The sequence below is a fragment of the Bubalus bubalis genome, chromosome 4 (genome assembly GCF_019923935.1).
Source record: "Bubalus bubalis isolate 160015118507 breed Murrah chromosome 4, NDDB_SH_1, whole genome shotgun sequence".
NCBI lineage: Eukaryota > Metazoa > Chordata > Mammalia > Artiodactyla > Bovidae > Bubalus > Bubalus bubalis.
In genome coordinates this window covers 9,582,444-9,598,644 of record NC_059160.1, presented here as the reverse complement: position 1 = coordinate 9,598,644, position 16,201 = coordinate 9,582,444, and the positions used below count along the sequence as shown (strand labels likewise).

Below are 16,201 nucleotides of genomic sequence, written 5' to 3'. Positions count from 1 at the left end.
AGCTACGAGCTGAAATTCTCTGGCCTGGCAGCCAGGCCTGCCTCTCCTCCCGCCTCGGCCCCTCCCCCACCTCACCCAGTTTCCCGCACTTGGACTCCTCTGGGGTGGCTCTCAGGTCACCTGGGCTGGAGACTGGGAAGCTATTTCTGACAAGGGCCTAGGAGACCGATGTCCACTCAGGTTGAGCCAAGAGGCCCCTGTCTGAGACCCAGCCAGGCTGTGCCGCGTGACACCCTGCCAGGCCACAGCCTCACTCAAGACACCTGCCCTCACAGCTTCCCCAACCTCCCCAACCTTGAAGGGCCCTGCCCTACGCCGCTTGGACGTTTTCTGTTTCATATCTCAGGCTGTGGGGGGGGCCGGGCTGTGGCTTCTCACTTGGGACTCAGTGCCTGGCACGGGGTAAGTACTCAGAAAACATCTGGCGAAGGGATGGGAAAGTAAGCACGTCACCTCTGTGAGCAGACCCAAAGCTCCTTACCTGGAAGTAAAACGTCTGAATGGGCTCCCCATCCTGGTCATAGGTGAACTGGCCAAGGGGCGTCCCTTCCTGCTGCAGGTCCTCATCGAGCCCCTGCGGAGGGAGGGAGGACCCTGCCCTTAGCTGCGGGACCCCAGGGAGGAAGGCCTTCCCTCCTGGCTCCCCCTGGTCCCCTGCCATCTGGCAGGGCAGGGACTGGCCTCCTTGGGGACTGCAGGGGTCCTGAGCTCTGGACACAGGGCTGCTGTGTGATCTGTGACAAGTCGCTTAACATCTTAGGCCTCCCGTTGTTTTTCCTCTGCAGCCTGAGGCAGAAACACTGAACTGCCATTTCCCACCTTGGCACTGTCTTCCACATCTATGCCCTGCCCCCAGCCAAAGAATGACCCTAGCTGTATCCTTGATAGAGACCCCCAGCCCCACAGCCCTCAGGAGGGATACTCACAAAGATGGCAAAGTCCTTGGGGGCACTGGAGATGGTGCTGTTGGGTGACAAGGATTTGGGCACATGCTCTAAGGTGACAGCCGTGGGGCGGATGCGGGCAGAAAGGCGAACCACAGCAAAGCCCTGGGGCCCCTGGAAGGCCCAGCAGTTGCCTGGGTGCACGTCTGGCTGGAGGGGAAAAAGGCGGGTCAGCACATGGCAGGTGGCAAAGACAGCCTGCCCCAAGCGCAGCTCTTTATGACCCAGGGTGGGACAGCCACAGAGGCGAAACAGGGCGCTCAGGGCCCCACCTGGAGAATGACTCGGGGAGACTGGGAGTGGTACCACAGGGGGATGCCGAAGAGGCTGAGGAGGGCCGTCTTGGTCTCGTAGGTCTCAGAGCATCGAGTACTGATGACACTGGCCCCTGAGACAGGAAAGAAAAGCAGGGTGGGCGCCTGGGGCTGGACACTAGTAGGGGAGGGAGACCCAGGCAGTGGGCTCAGCTGCCAGCCAAGGGAGGCTGAAGAGGGACTACTGTCCCTCAGGACAGGTCTTTACATCTGACCCAGACCACAGAGCAGAGTAAGCATCAGCCCCGCCCCGGTGAAGGATGGCGCTCAGTGTATCCTGCCTTCTCCCACAGTCACTCGCCTTTGTGGTGAGTTCTGGGTTGGCTGATTTCTGCTGACCTCAAGCCCTGCTTGCTAAGCACCATGGCTGCCCCGGCAGATGCCAGGGGACCTGTCAGTGTGGGGCAAGGGGGCCCAGCAAAGGGAGGCGAGCTAGACACACCTCCCGACTCCAGAGCGTAGTCCACCATCCCAATGCGGTCCTCGCTGTAGCGCTTCAGAGCCTGGGTTACGATACGGTGCACCTGCTGAAACAGGCGCCAGCGCAGCTGTGATGGGGACGCCGACCATCCATCTCTGCCCCACTGTCGGGCCAGAGACCCGCAGACCGAGCCCCTGACGCCTGCACCACCCTGGTGTCCAGACACACGTGGCACTTCCCCAGGCGTACCCCTGCCCCCTCACACCAGCCCCAAAACAAACACTGGAGGCTTCTGCATGTTACTTAGGTCCTGGAACCTGCCAGGGAGCTGGCTGGGTGGGACTGCAGCTCTATGGCTCCCAGGAGGAGAGCACTGTGTGTGGGGGGGGGTCCAGGAACAGAGTCCTCACCTCCTCGGTCACCCCAATCACGCCTTCCCTCTGCAGCGTCAGCCCCAGGCTGGCTACGGCCTCCCTTGCTGACTTGCCCTGCATCTCGGCCACGTGGACGAGGATCCTGCTCTCCAGGTCCCGCAGCTGAGCTTCCATCTCCTCTCGCTGAAGGAGCCCAGTGCGGGTTCCCCCACCTCGAAGAAGGAACTGACTGACCCAGGCAGGGAACTGAGACTCCACCTAGGAACCAAAACAAGGTCTCACTCTGGGAGGCTCACCAGGAAGGTGGAAGCTGCCATCGCAGGGGCCTGGAGTGGGGGGTTGGGGGCGGCACCTGGCTTGGGTCGAGAGGCCAGGCAGTGAGTACAGGCCCCTCTGTAGTCACTCCAGTGAAGGGAGGGCTGGCACGTGCCTGCTCAGGCCACAGGGGGGAAGGAGGAACAACCCTCCATATTATTATCAGTGAGAAAACGGGAAGAACTTCCATCAAAGAAAGCCAGCATCTGTGCCCAGAGCAGGGGTAGGAGGCACTCTGCCTCGCAGACTCCCAGGACCAGCGCAGAGGAGGGGTATTCCCGGGGAACCCAGAGGGTTCCAACTCACATCGTCCCGCACAGCCTGGAGCTGCTGGGGCAGCAGCCCCACCTGGTCCTCCACCGAGCTCTGCTTCAGGGTCAGGGCTGCCAGCTCCTGCCGCAGGCCTGCCAGCTGGCCCTCCAGCCGCCCCAGCTCCTTCATGGCGTTCTCCTGGAAGGACTCCTGGGTCATCCTACTCCCAAACAGAAGAGTAAGTCGTGGGTCTCCAGTGAGGGGTAAGGCTATGCTGAGGCAAATGAGAGGATCCCCTAGTTGGCACCTGATATACATGAGTGTGAGGCCTGCTCTCGGGGGTTCTAAACTGAGGCCGTAGAACACAGCTCTGGTGCCTACGTTTGGCCTGCATATCCCAAGGAGCTAGTTATTATCCTGCTTCCCTCCTAAGCCCAGATCCAGAATTCACTGCCTCAGCTCTCACATCCTCCACCAGTATGGACGTCTGGGACATGGGGAGGCAGCCGGCATGAGGCTGCACAGAAAAGATGGTGCATCTATAAATGAGTCCAGGAATCCCGATTATCCAGCAGTGCCCACGATCCCCTACCCCAACCGCCACTGCCCCTCGAGGACAGGCTCTGAGCAGATGGTCCTGAGCCAGGTTTCCACCATCTCCTTCTCAGCCTGGGACACAGAACTCTGCTCTGGGTTTCTGCCCTCTAGTCCTGTCTGGAGGTGGGAATGGGGAGGCTGGAGATGAGCAAGCCTAGGACAGACGGAAGTGCCCATTACCTTTGCCACTCTGACTTCAGCTGCTGGAGTTGAGCCTCAGATTCCTATAAGCAGGAAAAAGGCACCAATTCAAGGACTGTCAGCCTCACAGCAATCAGTCTCCCAGAGCAGGATCTGTTCCTTTTGGGGTCTCTCTGCTTAACCACATCCCCACCCCAGAGCCTCCTGGCTGTTTCAGCAAATGTCAAACTGCCCTCCCAGTTGATGTCCTGATGCGAGCCTCACCCCATAACTGTTGTGCTCAGGCGTTCAGCTGTTCACTCATTCATTCAGCATGTTATACCCAGCACAACAGGCCACTTGAAAGTAGCCCTTCCTGTCCTCTGGCACACTCCCAGGGGGTCTTTACAGAGTGTTCCAGCCCAGGGGGATTCAGTTTAAGCAGGAGACTACACATCCTTCTCCCCATTCTATGTCTAAGCAGACCCTTTGGGGCCAAGGTGTCTCAGCCCAAGAAGAGATGATGAATTGGATCAAGCCCCAAGCTCACCAACCTGTGAGGCCTGGAAAATCTTCTTGAAAAGGTCTTCTGAGTCCTGTTGATGCTCTGATCTCAGGGTGACCAGCTCTTCCTATCACGTATAGGAGAGAGGCTGAGGATTCTAGTGAGCTGTGCTCAAAGGGCCACTTAAAACCAGTAAGTGGTGTAACTGGAATTCAAACCAGGCCTATTTGATTGCAAACTTCAGCTCCTAACCTTTCTGCTACAGTGCCTTTCTGGAAACACGCAAGACTCCTCTCGGTCTTAACTGCACACCTGCGTGGTATGCCACACCTACATGGGCACTGTGCCAGATGCACTACAACCTCTTGTTGTCAACACCAGGGACGGGGCAGACAGGAGAGCCTCCGTTGCAAAGAGGAGGAAAGTGAGGCTTAGAGAAGGTAACTGCCAAGTGGCAGAGCCGTCTGACCCTGAAATGACAACACCTGCGGTCTCCCTCATGTCAGGGAGTATGGGGCCTCACCCCCTCCACCCCACACAGAGGGTTGGAAGGCTCCTCAGCTCCTGTCCCCCACCTGGATCCGAGCAGCAGTGTCCCTGCGGAGGTCCTCCTTCAGGGCAGCCTCACGGCGGCTCACCAGCCCCTCCAGGAGCGCCAGGGTGTCCTCGTGGCTCAGGCCACCGCCTCCGCCTCCCTGCCCGCCAGCCCCCTGCTGCAGCTCCAGGCGCTCCAGCCGCATGGCCTCCTTTTGCCAGCTGGACGAGAACTCAGCAGCAAGAGCGTCCAGGCGCCGCTCCAGCGTGTATACCCGGGACAGAATGCGCTGCTCGGCCTGGCAGGGCGGGGAGGGAAAAGCCACAGAGGTGAGGCACTCATGACAACAGAGCTTCCTAAAGAGAAACGGAAGGAAGTCCCAGAAACACACAGCCTGTCGAGTCGATTAAAAGGCAGGAGCCTACTGGGAACAGAGGTTGGGCTTTCAACTTTCAAAAATTCCATTTTTAAACTAGGCAGTATTTGTATGACTCAAGAAGCAAGCAGCAAAGTCAAGGTCCTAACCTCTGCCCCATCCACCCAGAGCCCTGACCATCAACCTTCCTAGGCAACTATTTTTTAATGCAGATGAAAGTAAATACAAAGATAGATTCATCCTTTACTTCCCCCATTTTACAGAAAAGCTGGTCCTAAAACGGAACTGTCTTTACTAGTGATTAAAAAAAAGTTAAAGATGCCACAACACATTATTTTGTGAAATAATAACATCACGGTCAGGAAAGTACTATCCACCAAAATAAATGGTTAAAAATGTGCTGCCAAGTTAAATTCAGCAGGATGCAAGCAAAGTTCACGTAACAGTAATTAGAGGACAAAGAGTTTTACATCTTCCTTGCAGAGCCCAGAACCTATACACACCCAGCGCTGTTGTCTATGCACTCACCACCCCTGCCACCTTGGACCCCAGGCCTCTTGAGGGCATGGCCTGGGCCTGATCCCTCTTTAGTCTCTGACAGGATGCAGAAAATGGCCACTGTCCTGCCCTCTTCCCCACACCTGCACCCTCTGCAATGTGGCTTCCCAGGTGCTCCCATGAGAGGTGGAGTTTCTTCCCCACCCCCCCCACCCCCCCCCCCCCTGAATCTGGCCACCAGAATGTAGCAGAAGTAAACCTAGTCCTTGAAGTCTGGCCTGACTCCACCCTCCTGGAACCCTGCCCGGTTGCTGTGAGAGCAAGCCCAGGCTAGCTGGCCGGACATCGAAGGTACAGCCCGGCCAGGCCAGGCCTAGACCAGCCACCCCTGCTGATCCACCAGTCCACCATGGATGCTCTAGTCGAGGGGGCCTAGCCAAGATCAGCTGCCCTTGCTCAGACCAGAAAAGCTACCTAGAGGACCTGTGGATTCACAAGATAGTCCAATGCTGGCACTTTTCTTTTTGGCCACACTGCCGCTTGCGGGCTTTTAATTCCCTGACCAGGGATCAACCCCGTGTCCCCTGCAGTGGAAGCGCAGAGCCTTAACCACTGGACTTAACCACTGGACTGCTGCAGGTGACCCTCCAGTGCTGGTAATCTTAAGGCCCTGATTTTGGTGGTAGCAGGTAACAGACCAGGACATTACCCGACTCCCAGAAGGTACTCAGTAAATATTTGTGATACTGTATTAAAAAGGAAGAAAGCAATTTGATTTCTTTTCCTTCTGTTTTCTGTGCTTCTTAGGATGCAAACTAACTTTAGGACAGGTCTGAGTCACATTTAAGTGCAGGCAAAACTCCCCCCCGCAGCCCCTGCACCATGAACAGTAGAGAAAGGAAGGTGTCCTAGGACACAGGCAGCATCTCATCCGCTGGGAGTGTGAGGAATGAGGGCAAGGAATGTGATGGCAAATGCAGGCCGACAGCGGTGGGGAGGGGCGGGTGCTGCGACCCTAAGATGCTCACCTGGACATGTGGGGAGGAGTCTCTGGACTCCCACACCTCACGCTGCCCAATGCTCCCCTTCGAGGCCCACCAGGAGACCACAGTGGGGTGGAGCGTCTGCAGCCCAAAGGGATAGAAGTACCAGGCTCCTGCACACAGAGGAGAGGTTAGTTACTGGGGCCGGGGCCCAGCGAGGAGGCACACACCAGGGAGCACGGCAGGTTCACAAGCAGCGCTCGTCACTAGCCTATCTCACTCATGGGAGCCTCACTCCTGTCGAAGGTGGTACAAGGGATGGAGGTTCCCCCACTGAGGCAGCAACCTCCACCTGATGATCACAGAATATAAGCATTCTCACATCCCCTCAGGAATCCTCATCTTTCCATAGATGGTAAGGCTTGCAGGAAATCGCTGGAAGCTGAGGACTGTCCAGGGATGGAACCCAGAGGCCCTGAGGTGCTTCTCAATTCAGACTGTACAGCAGAATCACCTAGGGAGCTTCTCCAACAGCGTCTGGCCCCACCTGGCAGGGAGTGAGCTTGCTGGCTTGGGCAGATCCCCCTGCAATGAGTTTTAAAAGCTTCCCAGGTGACTCGAATGGTTGGCCATCGTTGAGCCATCACTGGAACAGAATCCACCTGCTCAGAGAGGCTGCCTGTGGCCCCAGAACAGAGCACAAGGCTGCCACACACAGACATATTGCTTTAGGAGCCACCTGTTTTTACTCCTGAGCTATGCGTGTGCATGTATGTGAGTGTACAAGTACGCATGGCGGTGACAGCGCCTGGAGAAGTCATACTGGCGGTGGGGCCTCCAGCCTGGTAAGATGCCACGCTTGCCACACAACTGTTGGCCTCGAGCAGGTGCAATGGAAAGCACGTGACCACAGGGCTTTAAGTCAGACCCTCTGGACAGGCCTTTGCTTACTGCCCTCCCTGAGCTGGTCACTCCACCCCTCTGCCTTTCAGACTTTCTATGTGCATCTCCTCATGAGGCCGTGATGACCTTGGCTCCACCAACCCCATGAGGGGATGGTGAAACAAACGGAGATAACATGAGGGAATATGCTTCCTGAACATAACGCTGTATGATCATAAAGTGATTAAAATTGTTTTAAGAGTGATACCCAGTTTCCACTGAATAGGAACAAGCTGTTCTTATAAAAGCAAGGGAATCAACAATTGGAAAGATGTCCCGCTGCTGCTGCTAAGTCGCTTCAGTCATGTCCGACTCTGTGCGACCCCAGAGATGGCAGCCCACCAGGCTCCCCCGTCCCTGGGATTCTCCAGGCAAGAACACTGGAGTGGGTTGCCATTTCCTTCTAACAATGCATGAAAGTGAAAAGTGAAAGTGAAGTCGCTCAGTCGTGTCCGACTCCTAGTGACCCCATGGACTACAGCCTACCAGGCTCCTCCATCCATGGGATTTTCCAGGCAAGAGTACTGGAGTGGGGTGCCATTGCCTTCTCCGAAAGATGTCCTACTTTGGTATAAATTAAAGAAATACAACTTTAGTAGATGCTAAAAAAATAAACAAAATAATAATAATAAAAAATAATAATAATCTAAAAAATAATAATAATAAAGCATGGTCTTTAGTTATAAATTGGTAACTTTGAGCCTGGGGCCACAGGGGACGCTCATAGTAAAGTGTTACGATTATAACTGTAAAAAATTGTGAAAGTTCAATGATAGAGATCAGGACAACGTGGAGCATCTTGCAAATGAAATGTAATTTATTATCTTGGTGCAAAAAAGTGCCCTTACTTCTCTTTCCTACTTCATTGTTTTGATCTTAAAGACAGCTGAAGCCTTACTGGAGTAATAACTCATTTACCCACGCTACACCCTGATTTGGAATGGAGGGAAAGTGAGTGCTAATGACGTGTCAGAGTCCCTGCCTTTTACCCCAGCACTCCTGTAACGGGGCATCTTCTGGCCCCGTGGCTTCCAAGGATGCTCTAGACATGCCAGGCAGTCCAACAGAGCCACCCAAACCCACAAGATCGGCGGGTTGGGGCATTGCCCCTTCCATCTGCTGATCACCAGAGGGCCCAGGACAGCCAGACAGGATGTTGCCCAGGCTTGATCCAACCCCGCCTTGTCTTTCTGCTTACTGTAGCTTTTCAGTGTCCCTCCAGTTTTCACATTTCTGCTCAGCGCCACCCTCGGCACATGCTCTGCCTGCCCGTCTGGCTCACCAGCGCTGGCTCCACAAGGACAGTCCTCCCTTCCCAGTGACAGTGGGCGACTCACCATAGGTCAGGCCGGTCAGAAGCAGCAGCAGCAAGAGGAACCACAGGAACGTCTTCAGGGATGAGAAGCGTCTGGACCACAGGAGGGGAGAAAGGGCGGGCGGAGGGGTCAAGAGGCCTCCAGGGCCTCTGGGTGCCCTCAGGGAGTCCCTAGAGTGCTGAGCTACAGTCGGAGGGGACACCCTTAAGCCTCGCATCTTGCCAGGGCCAGACTGGATGCTGAGAGCTTTACCTGCAGAGCTTGGAGTGATGCGGACAGTTCTGACTCTGAATTGTATTGATGTTATTAAAAACAAATCCTGGGGTCCTTGAATAACCTAAAACTCTTATACATAGAGGTCTTATAGGCAAGCAAATATAGAAGAAAAAAGAAGTTAATTCCTTAAACAGACAATGTTTCTTTCAGAAAAATGAGGAGCCTTTTTTGGTGACACAAATTCATCCTTGCTCGTCTTTTCAGCATAGTTGGCTGCCCACTCCAACCAGGTTTAGGGCCAGAGGGACCCTAACCTTCTGGTTCAGTGTTCCTTCCTCTGCCCAAGGACCAGCTCCCCAAATCTGGCTCTGCTGGGTCAGGGACTTGGGGAACAGACCCACAGATCCTCAGGCCGCACCTGTTCATGGCAGGTTCCCATGAACGCAACATGGGAAACCCTGGGGGCCAAGAGTACCGCGCCCTCGATGCCGGGAAACACAACTTGCCGGCTAGAGCCTAAGGCCTGGCCCGTGGGAGTAAGGCCGAGCTTGTCCGAGACTCTGAAGTGGCTGGGCTGGTGTTTAGCAGGAAGTACCCGAGAAGAAACAAGAACCCGTGTTCTGGAACGCTCCCTGATGAGCTATCAATTCTAGGAGCAAAACCTGACCCTGCGTCCCACCCTCTGTCAGGCAGAGCCGAGCTTTGGGCGTCCACCCCACGCTCTCTAATACAAGCAGCAAATACTGGGGAAAAACCCTTCAGAGAAACGATCGCGTACAGGTTTAGATGCTTTACTGGCCACCCCCGTGCCCAGGGCCTTCTGATTCCTTGTCAGTTTCGCTCACCTGGTTAAAACGAAGACGTCAAGGAGGGAGGCGGCTGTGGTCAGGCGGTACCAGGTGGTGCCGATCCACCAATAGAGGAGCCCGAAGAGCCGGCCTGGAAGAGGGCCCGTGGAGCCCAAGTGCCACCCTGAACCATCGGCTTGCAGGTCTCTCCCCGCGGCCCTCCCTGCCCCGACCCCAACCCTGACAGCCAGTGCACCTCTGTCCTGTCCCACGCCTCCCAGTTCCCATCATCCCACCCACCCGCCCGTGCTGCCAATGCCCTCCATCCCGCTTCCAAGCAAGGGTGTTCCCGTGGCTCTCGGCTCCCAGCGATTATTCTGGAACAAGCTTCTCCCAGTGGCGCTACAGTTTCTGTAACGGAGTTGGATGCCCAACCACAGAAAGATAGGCGAAAGTAACTGCCGGAGAAAACGGACGACCGTGCACAGAGCAGTCCGCACCCACCTGGAGAGGTGACCACCATCCAGAGCAGAGAGCCCGCCCGGGAGACAGCATTCCGTAGCCGTGACCCTGAACCCCGGTGGTCTGTCTCCAAGTAGCCTGCGGAGGGGTGGGGGTGGGGGGGTAGAGAGAACAGCTCAGTTGTCTTCATGCTTTCATTTTTTTTTAACTGGTGTTTTTTTTGGCTGCACCATGTGGCATGTGGGATCTTAACTCCCCAACCAGGGGTGGAGCCCACGCCCACTGCGGTAGAAGCGCAGAGTCCTAACCACTGTCCTCCTCCTTAAGAGCCCTGGAATATGGAAGACGGTCACTGTCTGCTCCTCGGGCCTGTGAGCTGAGACCATGTGTCACTCTCCTTCATGTCCCCGGCTGACTCAGGCTGGCAGGCAGCAGGTCAGTAAATGCTGTTGGAGTGACGTGCTCGGCTCCCAACGTTCTATTTCCCTCGAACTCCTGTCTGCTTCCCTCTGCTTCCCAGCAGTCCCTCAAGCCACTCAGAACTGGACTAAGGAATCAAGCACCTCCTGTGTGTGAAGGCTCACGCTAAACACTTGCTGGAAACATCAAAACAAGGGGACTGGCCACAGGCTGCTCAGGGCCTCGTGGAGCCTGGCCATCGCAGCCCAGCAATGTCCAGCACCACCCCCAGCCTGGCTCGGGTACCACGGTGGCCCAGCAGCGACCCCCAGCCAGACATGAGTGCTCTCCCAAGCTGTCAGGGCACCCTCCCCGGCTTCCCAAAGGCCTGGGAACCTGGCGGAGCATCTCCCCAAGCCTGGGGAAGGAGGACGTCGCCTACCTACGTAGTCATCCTCGGAGGAGTAGCCCGAGGAGGACCCGAGGAAGTCCTCAGAGAGCTTGTTCTCTGGGAGCCCGTTGGCCTTGCTGCTGTCGGTGCCGCCTGTGCCTCTCCTCCTCCTCACCCGCAGGTCCTCACCTGCGGAGGGAAGAACTCGGGGTTCTCCTGGGGCAGGTGCTCCAAGGAGGGAGGTGGTGTGCTTGGGGACACCCTGAGGAGCATCTCTGATGGGCAGATGGAATCTACTCTGAGCCCCTCCTGAGCTCGAGTCCAAGGAAGGGTGAGCCAGGACCCGCCCCTCTGTCTCCTAAATCTGGAGCAGACACGTGGCTACTTCATCATCTGGAAGGACCTGGGAGTTAAGACACCTGGCTGCTCTCCCCAGGATTTCCAAAGGTGGGGCACCCCTCTTCTGGACCAGCAGTGGTTAGGGAACCCCCTGCGGGAGGGTGGGGGTAGATTTTGAACCATAAATTTCCAAAGGAAGCCAAGGCCCCGGAGGAGGGTTGCGGATACTCACTCCAGTAGGGTTCGTCGAGGAGGGAGTTCCTGGTGAGGGAGGCGGCGATGGAGGCGGCCCGCGGGCTGCCGATGTAGGACTCCCTGACCATGGACTCGCTGTAGTAGGAGGTGTGTGTGTCCGAGGAGGGGCCTAGCTGTGGCGCTGGGGAGAGGCGCTTCAAGTTGTTGGTTTTCTTCTTCAAGGTCCTGTGGGAGGTCAGCCAGGAGGGGAGAGGCCAGAGCAGGCAGGTGAGCCGGCCTGGAATGCTCTGCCCTCCTATGGTGAGTGGCGTGGGGAGGTGGGGGTCGGGTGGGTAGCTGTGTTGCTAAGCAACTAACAACCCCCATCTGCTGACTGTCTGCCACGCAAAGCAGGTACTTTCCGTGCTCCCATTATCTCTAAATCTCACAAGCAGTTAGGTAAGATCAGTGAGGGAGTCAGGATTCAAATCCAGGTCTCGAACTTCAAAGCCCCAGCGTTCTTTCATGCTTCCTGATGGATTAGTCGTTTCTGCCACTCACTGAAAACCCAGACAAAGCCGACCTGGCCTCGGAGAGCTACTCAAAGCCTCCTCGGGGGGCTGTCATCTGAGCCTTACGCCTGCCAGGGGGCAGGATGAGAGGAAGGTACGCTTGCCTTAGCTCACGTCCCAGGTGCCCTTGAACTTGTTCATGTCCTCAGCTGCTTCACTGGCCTTACTGAGGCCCTACAGATGGATGGATGGTGAGGCAGGCGGCTATGGGTCTGGCACAGCCATCCACAGCAGAAGGGGTTCCTGTGAGCCCAGCACTCGGTTTTGGGGTTTCCGGCCTGGCTTATGCTTGAAACTGCCTCTCCTCACTTCCTGTTCTCTGAATATGAGACAGCCCAGCTTAGAGAGAAGAAACAGCACTGGGCCCTGGCACCCTCGGAGGTGTGGCTGACCGGACATGGGCAAGGCCTGGTCTCTGCCCACGGAAGTCACAAAGGCAAGAGGCAGCACGGTGAAGGGCCCAAGACATCTGCTCGGTGGGTCGGGGGACCCATGCAGGCTGGGGGTGGAGGTGAGCCCCTACCTGAGAGGGCTGTCCTTAAACAGGGTGCTCTGACTCCCCATCACTGAGCTCCCTCCGCTGCTGCTGCTGCCGCCATCATCGTCACCCTGGGAGGAGTAGCGCGTTAGGCGCTGGCTTCGCCGAGACATGATGAGATGGGCGGGGGGGACCCTTCCCCTGAAGGGAGTCTGGGGAGAGAAAGGCGGCCAGGTGAGGCTTGGGGCTGCTTTCAGCCCCTCCCAGGGGCCGGCGTGGCAGGGGAGGGGAGGAGAGGAAAGACAAGACACAGCCTCCCAGTGAACACACACCCCTCTGTATTCAACCAAAGAGCTTGACATGTGGGCGAGACCTGGCGTTGATTAAGCATCCCCGCCCCGCCCACCTGCAGCCCTCTGCACTCTGCCAGCCTCTTTCAAAACAGGTTCATAGGATTTCCAAACTTCCAGATTATTGGATGCTGAGCTCCAGAATTGGGCCTTCTGCAACTTCTGACACGAGGCGGAGCTCGTAGCTAGGTAGGCTACAGGTGCTAAATAAACACCGCTCATCACTGCTGCCCTGCACAGACTCTCCAGTCCAGCCATCTTACTGGGCTGCCCAGTCCCTAAAGCTGTGCCCGTTCTTGTTCTAGCTTGTTTCCCTTAAGTGGGACGTGCATTCCTTTCTTTGTAGCTGTATCCATTGATTCACAGCCCCAGTCAAACTCTGACTCCAGAAAACCTTTCCATGGTAACCCCCACCTACATCTGCTGGAGCCTGCGTGCCTAGCCTAATAGTGATTACTGGCCTGCAACATCAGTGCCTCTTGATATGATGCTGATGGTGGTGAAAAAATACTCGGTTAACTGCCTCCTGGGTACGGGGCTCCTGACATACTCATCTCTGATCCTTATGATCAAGGGAAGTATCACCGCTCCCACTGTACAGGGGGGAACCTGGGGGCACTGAGAGGATCAGTAACCTGACCACAGATCAGTGGCCCAGGCTGTAAGTGACAGAGGCAGAGGGTGTGCTACGCTGGGGCCTGGGTATTTCCATTCCACCAGGAAGTTTTCAAGTTGTTTCAGAAAGGTGTTGCTGTGTCCCCAACGAGAGTCTTACATAGCCTCCATTATGTTCAGAGGGCTTCCCTGATAGCTCAGTTGGTAAAGAATCAGCCTGCAGTGCAGGAGACCCTGGTTCGATTCCTGGGTCGGGAAAATCTGCTAGAGAAGGGATAGGCTACCTACTCCAGTATTCTTGGGCTTCCCTGGTGGCTCAGCTGGTAAAGAATCCGCCCGCAATGCAGGAGACCTGGTTCGACCCCTGGGTTGGGACGATCCCCTGGAGAAGGGAAAGGGTACCCACTCCAGTGTTCTGGCCTGGAGAATTCCATGGACTGTATAGTTCACGTGGCTGCAAAGAGTCCAACACGACTGAGTGACTTTAAAAAAAAATTATGTTCAGAACAGGCTGTGGACAGAGCTGTTACATTACAAATATTGGTTAACAAACTAACAAAACAGGCCGGTGGAGCAGCTGTGTGAGATTACTGTCAGTCTCTACCAGCCAGACCAGTCACCACAGTGGGTGGAAACCAAGGCTCTGGGACGAGGCCAAGGTGAAAAGACCTGGCAAAAGGCGGCATTCTACAACACAGGGGGATTAATAAACCTTTCAGCTCTAGAAACCCAAATTCAGAATCTCTGATAAACCGCGTGAGCACTCTAAACATGGTGCCTTTGTTGGCCTGTGTTACAAAGTCACTGTTACACTTTGGCCCTAGTAGTACTTGTGACTTGTTATCACTTCTAATATTCCTGGTTGATACTTTTTTTTAAGCTGTGCTCCGTCTCTGTTGCTGCAGCCGCGCGGGCTTCTCATTGCAGTGGCTTCTCTTGTTGCAGAGGGCTGGTGCATGGGCTTAGCTGCTCTGGCATGTGGAATCTTCCTGGATCAGGGAGAGAACCCATGTCTCCTGCCTTGGCAGGTGGATGCTTCACCACTGAGCCACCATGGAAGCCCCTCCTGGTTGATACTTAAATTACTACTTCTCTGGGTTGTGTGGTGGCCATAGGCTCTAACACATCCCAACTCACTATGGAAACCGGGAGATCTAGTTGGTCTGGCTAGAGAATTCTACAAAGTTCTCTTCTGGAACATAAGCAGTCTCATGTCTTGGGACTTATTGGTGTCCTCACAGGTAGGATGCTCACCTGGCATCGTCCCTGGTTTAAGCCGAGGCTGGTAAAGGGACCGACTGGTAGTAGCCACAGCAGGAAGTTGGCCTGGGTCCTTTTCTATATTCAACTCCTTATAAGGTAATTCCACCCCCACTACTACCCTCCCTACCTGAAAGCTCCAGATGCCCACACAGGCACAGGCTCCTCCTCTTAACCCTGCCCTGATAAAGTTGATGAAGCTTTTGCCCTGGGGCAGGAACAAAGCAAAGTGTTAATATAAAACTCAGGCTGCTGTTGGCAAGAATATAAAGAAATATGTAGATGGAGAGGTGCGTGTGTGTTGGGGCTGGGGGAGGGGTTGCTGAAAACCATCAGCAATGCACACCCTCCCAGAGGGGTGCCTTTTCGTCTTTCTCCTAGGGTTCTGCTATCACAAAACAGTTTATAACTGCTAACACAAAACTGAGCCTGGGTTTCACAAGATGAAAAAGGTCAAGGCTCTGTCCTCCAAAACAAAACAAGAGGTGAGCCTCTAGGAGCTCAAATCTTTTGCATATCAGAAGACACCGCCCCGGCAACACACACACAGTTAAGATATCCTCAAATAAAACATCCCTCCCCACTTTTGAGCTGACCACATCCTTTTTTCAACGTCACCTTTCCCGCCCTCATCACAAACTTATATGGCAGTATCCAGCCACTCTTCGGACTTAACCTAGATCTTGGCATCCTCCGCCTGACGTTTTCACACCGCATTCCCTCGTGGGATGGGCAAACCGCTCCAGGTGCTAACTCTCTTCTCCCTTCATGCCCTACTGGCTGAATCTGCGGGAGATTTTTCTTTCTTTCTCTCTCTCTCTCTTTTTTTTTTAACCAACCACGCGCCTGTCCCTGCCTCTCTGCTCTAAGTAACACTCCCGCCCCCTATTTGTTTGCCTTTTTTTTTTTTTTTTTTAGAACTGAACAAAATGGGCCTCCTCCCTATTCCCAGAGTTCTGACAGGCGGCGCAAGAAGCAGAGAACTGCCAGTCCCTAGAAACTGCCGAACTGGCACGAAAACGCAGGCACCGGCCTGGGCCGGTTTGGACAGCCGGGTCTCCGCTTCCCTCCTCCCGGGGAGGTTTGGCCCGGGGAAGTCCCGCCCGGAGACATCCGCCATTTGGACCGACCAGTGGGGTGGCCAGTCCCGGAGGCAGGGGCCCGGCGGCGGCGGCGATGAGTCAGGACGGCCTTGGCGCTTGGCCCTTCTCGACTGGCCCAGGGGCATGCTCCGGGCGGGGCTGCAGCCTGGCCCAGCTTGGCTGGAGAGGAAGAACCAGGCCTGGGCAGCTCGGCTCTGGCCGGTGTGGTCTGACGATGACCCCGGGGTCAGGCCGGCCCGGGACCCGCGGGGAAGGGGGCGAGGCCGGCCCATCACCCTCGCCCGGCGCGCCCGCCCATCAGAGGCCCACGGCCGGCTGTTACCTGCCTCCGCCGCTGCTCCGTACAAGGCCGGGGGCTTCCGAGGCCCGCCGCGCCGCCCCCGCTTACCGCGTCGGAGTCCGGGGAGCGGCGGTCGGCGCGGGGACCCGGGGCGCTCGGGGAGAGGAGGCAGGCGGGCTGGCAGGCGGACAATGCGGCCCGCGCTGAACTGCGCTGCGCGAGTGGGGCCGGACGGCGCGCGCGTGGCCGAGTGTGTATGTGTGCGCCTGTCAGTCAACGCTG

General features: G+C 56.1%; 1 protein-coding gene across 9 annotated transcripts in view; it reads right to left on the bottom strand.

Annotated features, from left to right (window-relative positions):
- SUN2 (Sad1 and UNC84 domain containing 2) overlaps positions 1-16,201 on the bottom strand; it is an 18,265-nt gene extending 2,064 nt beyond the window's left edge. Inside the window, exons 1-18 of one of the 9 annotated variants that reach the window (XM_044940858.2) lie at positions 15,966-16,197; positions 12,357-12,523; positions 11,320-11,507; positions 10,800-10,937; positions 10,001-10,096; positions 9,554-9,647; positions 8,745-8,852; positions 8,514-8,584; positions 6,280-6,407; positions 4,418-4,675; positions 3,892-3,969; positions 3,398-3,441; positions 2,675-2,840; positions 2,090-2,311; positions 1,701-1,782; positions 1,217-1,332; positions 927-1,094; positions 482-574 (exon numbers count right to left, since the gene is read on the bottom strand). In XM_044940858.2, the coding sequence (XP_044796793.2) occupies positions 482-574; positions 927-1,094; positions 1,217-1,332; positions 1,701-1,782; positions 2,090-2,311; positions 2,675-2,840; positions 3,398-3,441; positions 3,892-3,969; positions 4,418-4,675; positions 6,280-6,407; positions 8,514-8,584; positions 8,745-8,852; positions 9,554-9,647; positions 10,001-10,096; positions 10,800-10,937; positions 11,320-11,507; positions 12,357-12,484 (2,178 nt within the window). In that variant the 5' untranslated portion in view covers positions 12,485-12,523; positions 15,966-16,197. Of the gene's footprint in view, positions 1-481; positions 575-926; positions 1,095-1,216; positions 1,333-1,700; positions 1,786-2,089; positions 2,312-2,674; positions 2,841-3,397; positions 3,442-3,891; positions 3,970-4,417; positions 4,676-6,279; positions 6,408-8,513; positions 8,585-8,744; positions 8,853-9,553; positions 9,648-10,000; positions 10,097-10,799; positions 10,938-11,319; positions 11,508-12,356; positions 12,524-15,961 lie in introns of all 9 variants that reach the window. The other 8 variants (XM_044940857.2, XM_044940863.2, XM_044940862.2 and 5 more) reach the window with 8 other exon arrangements.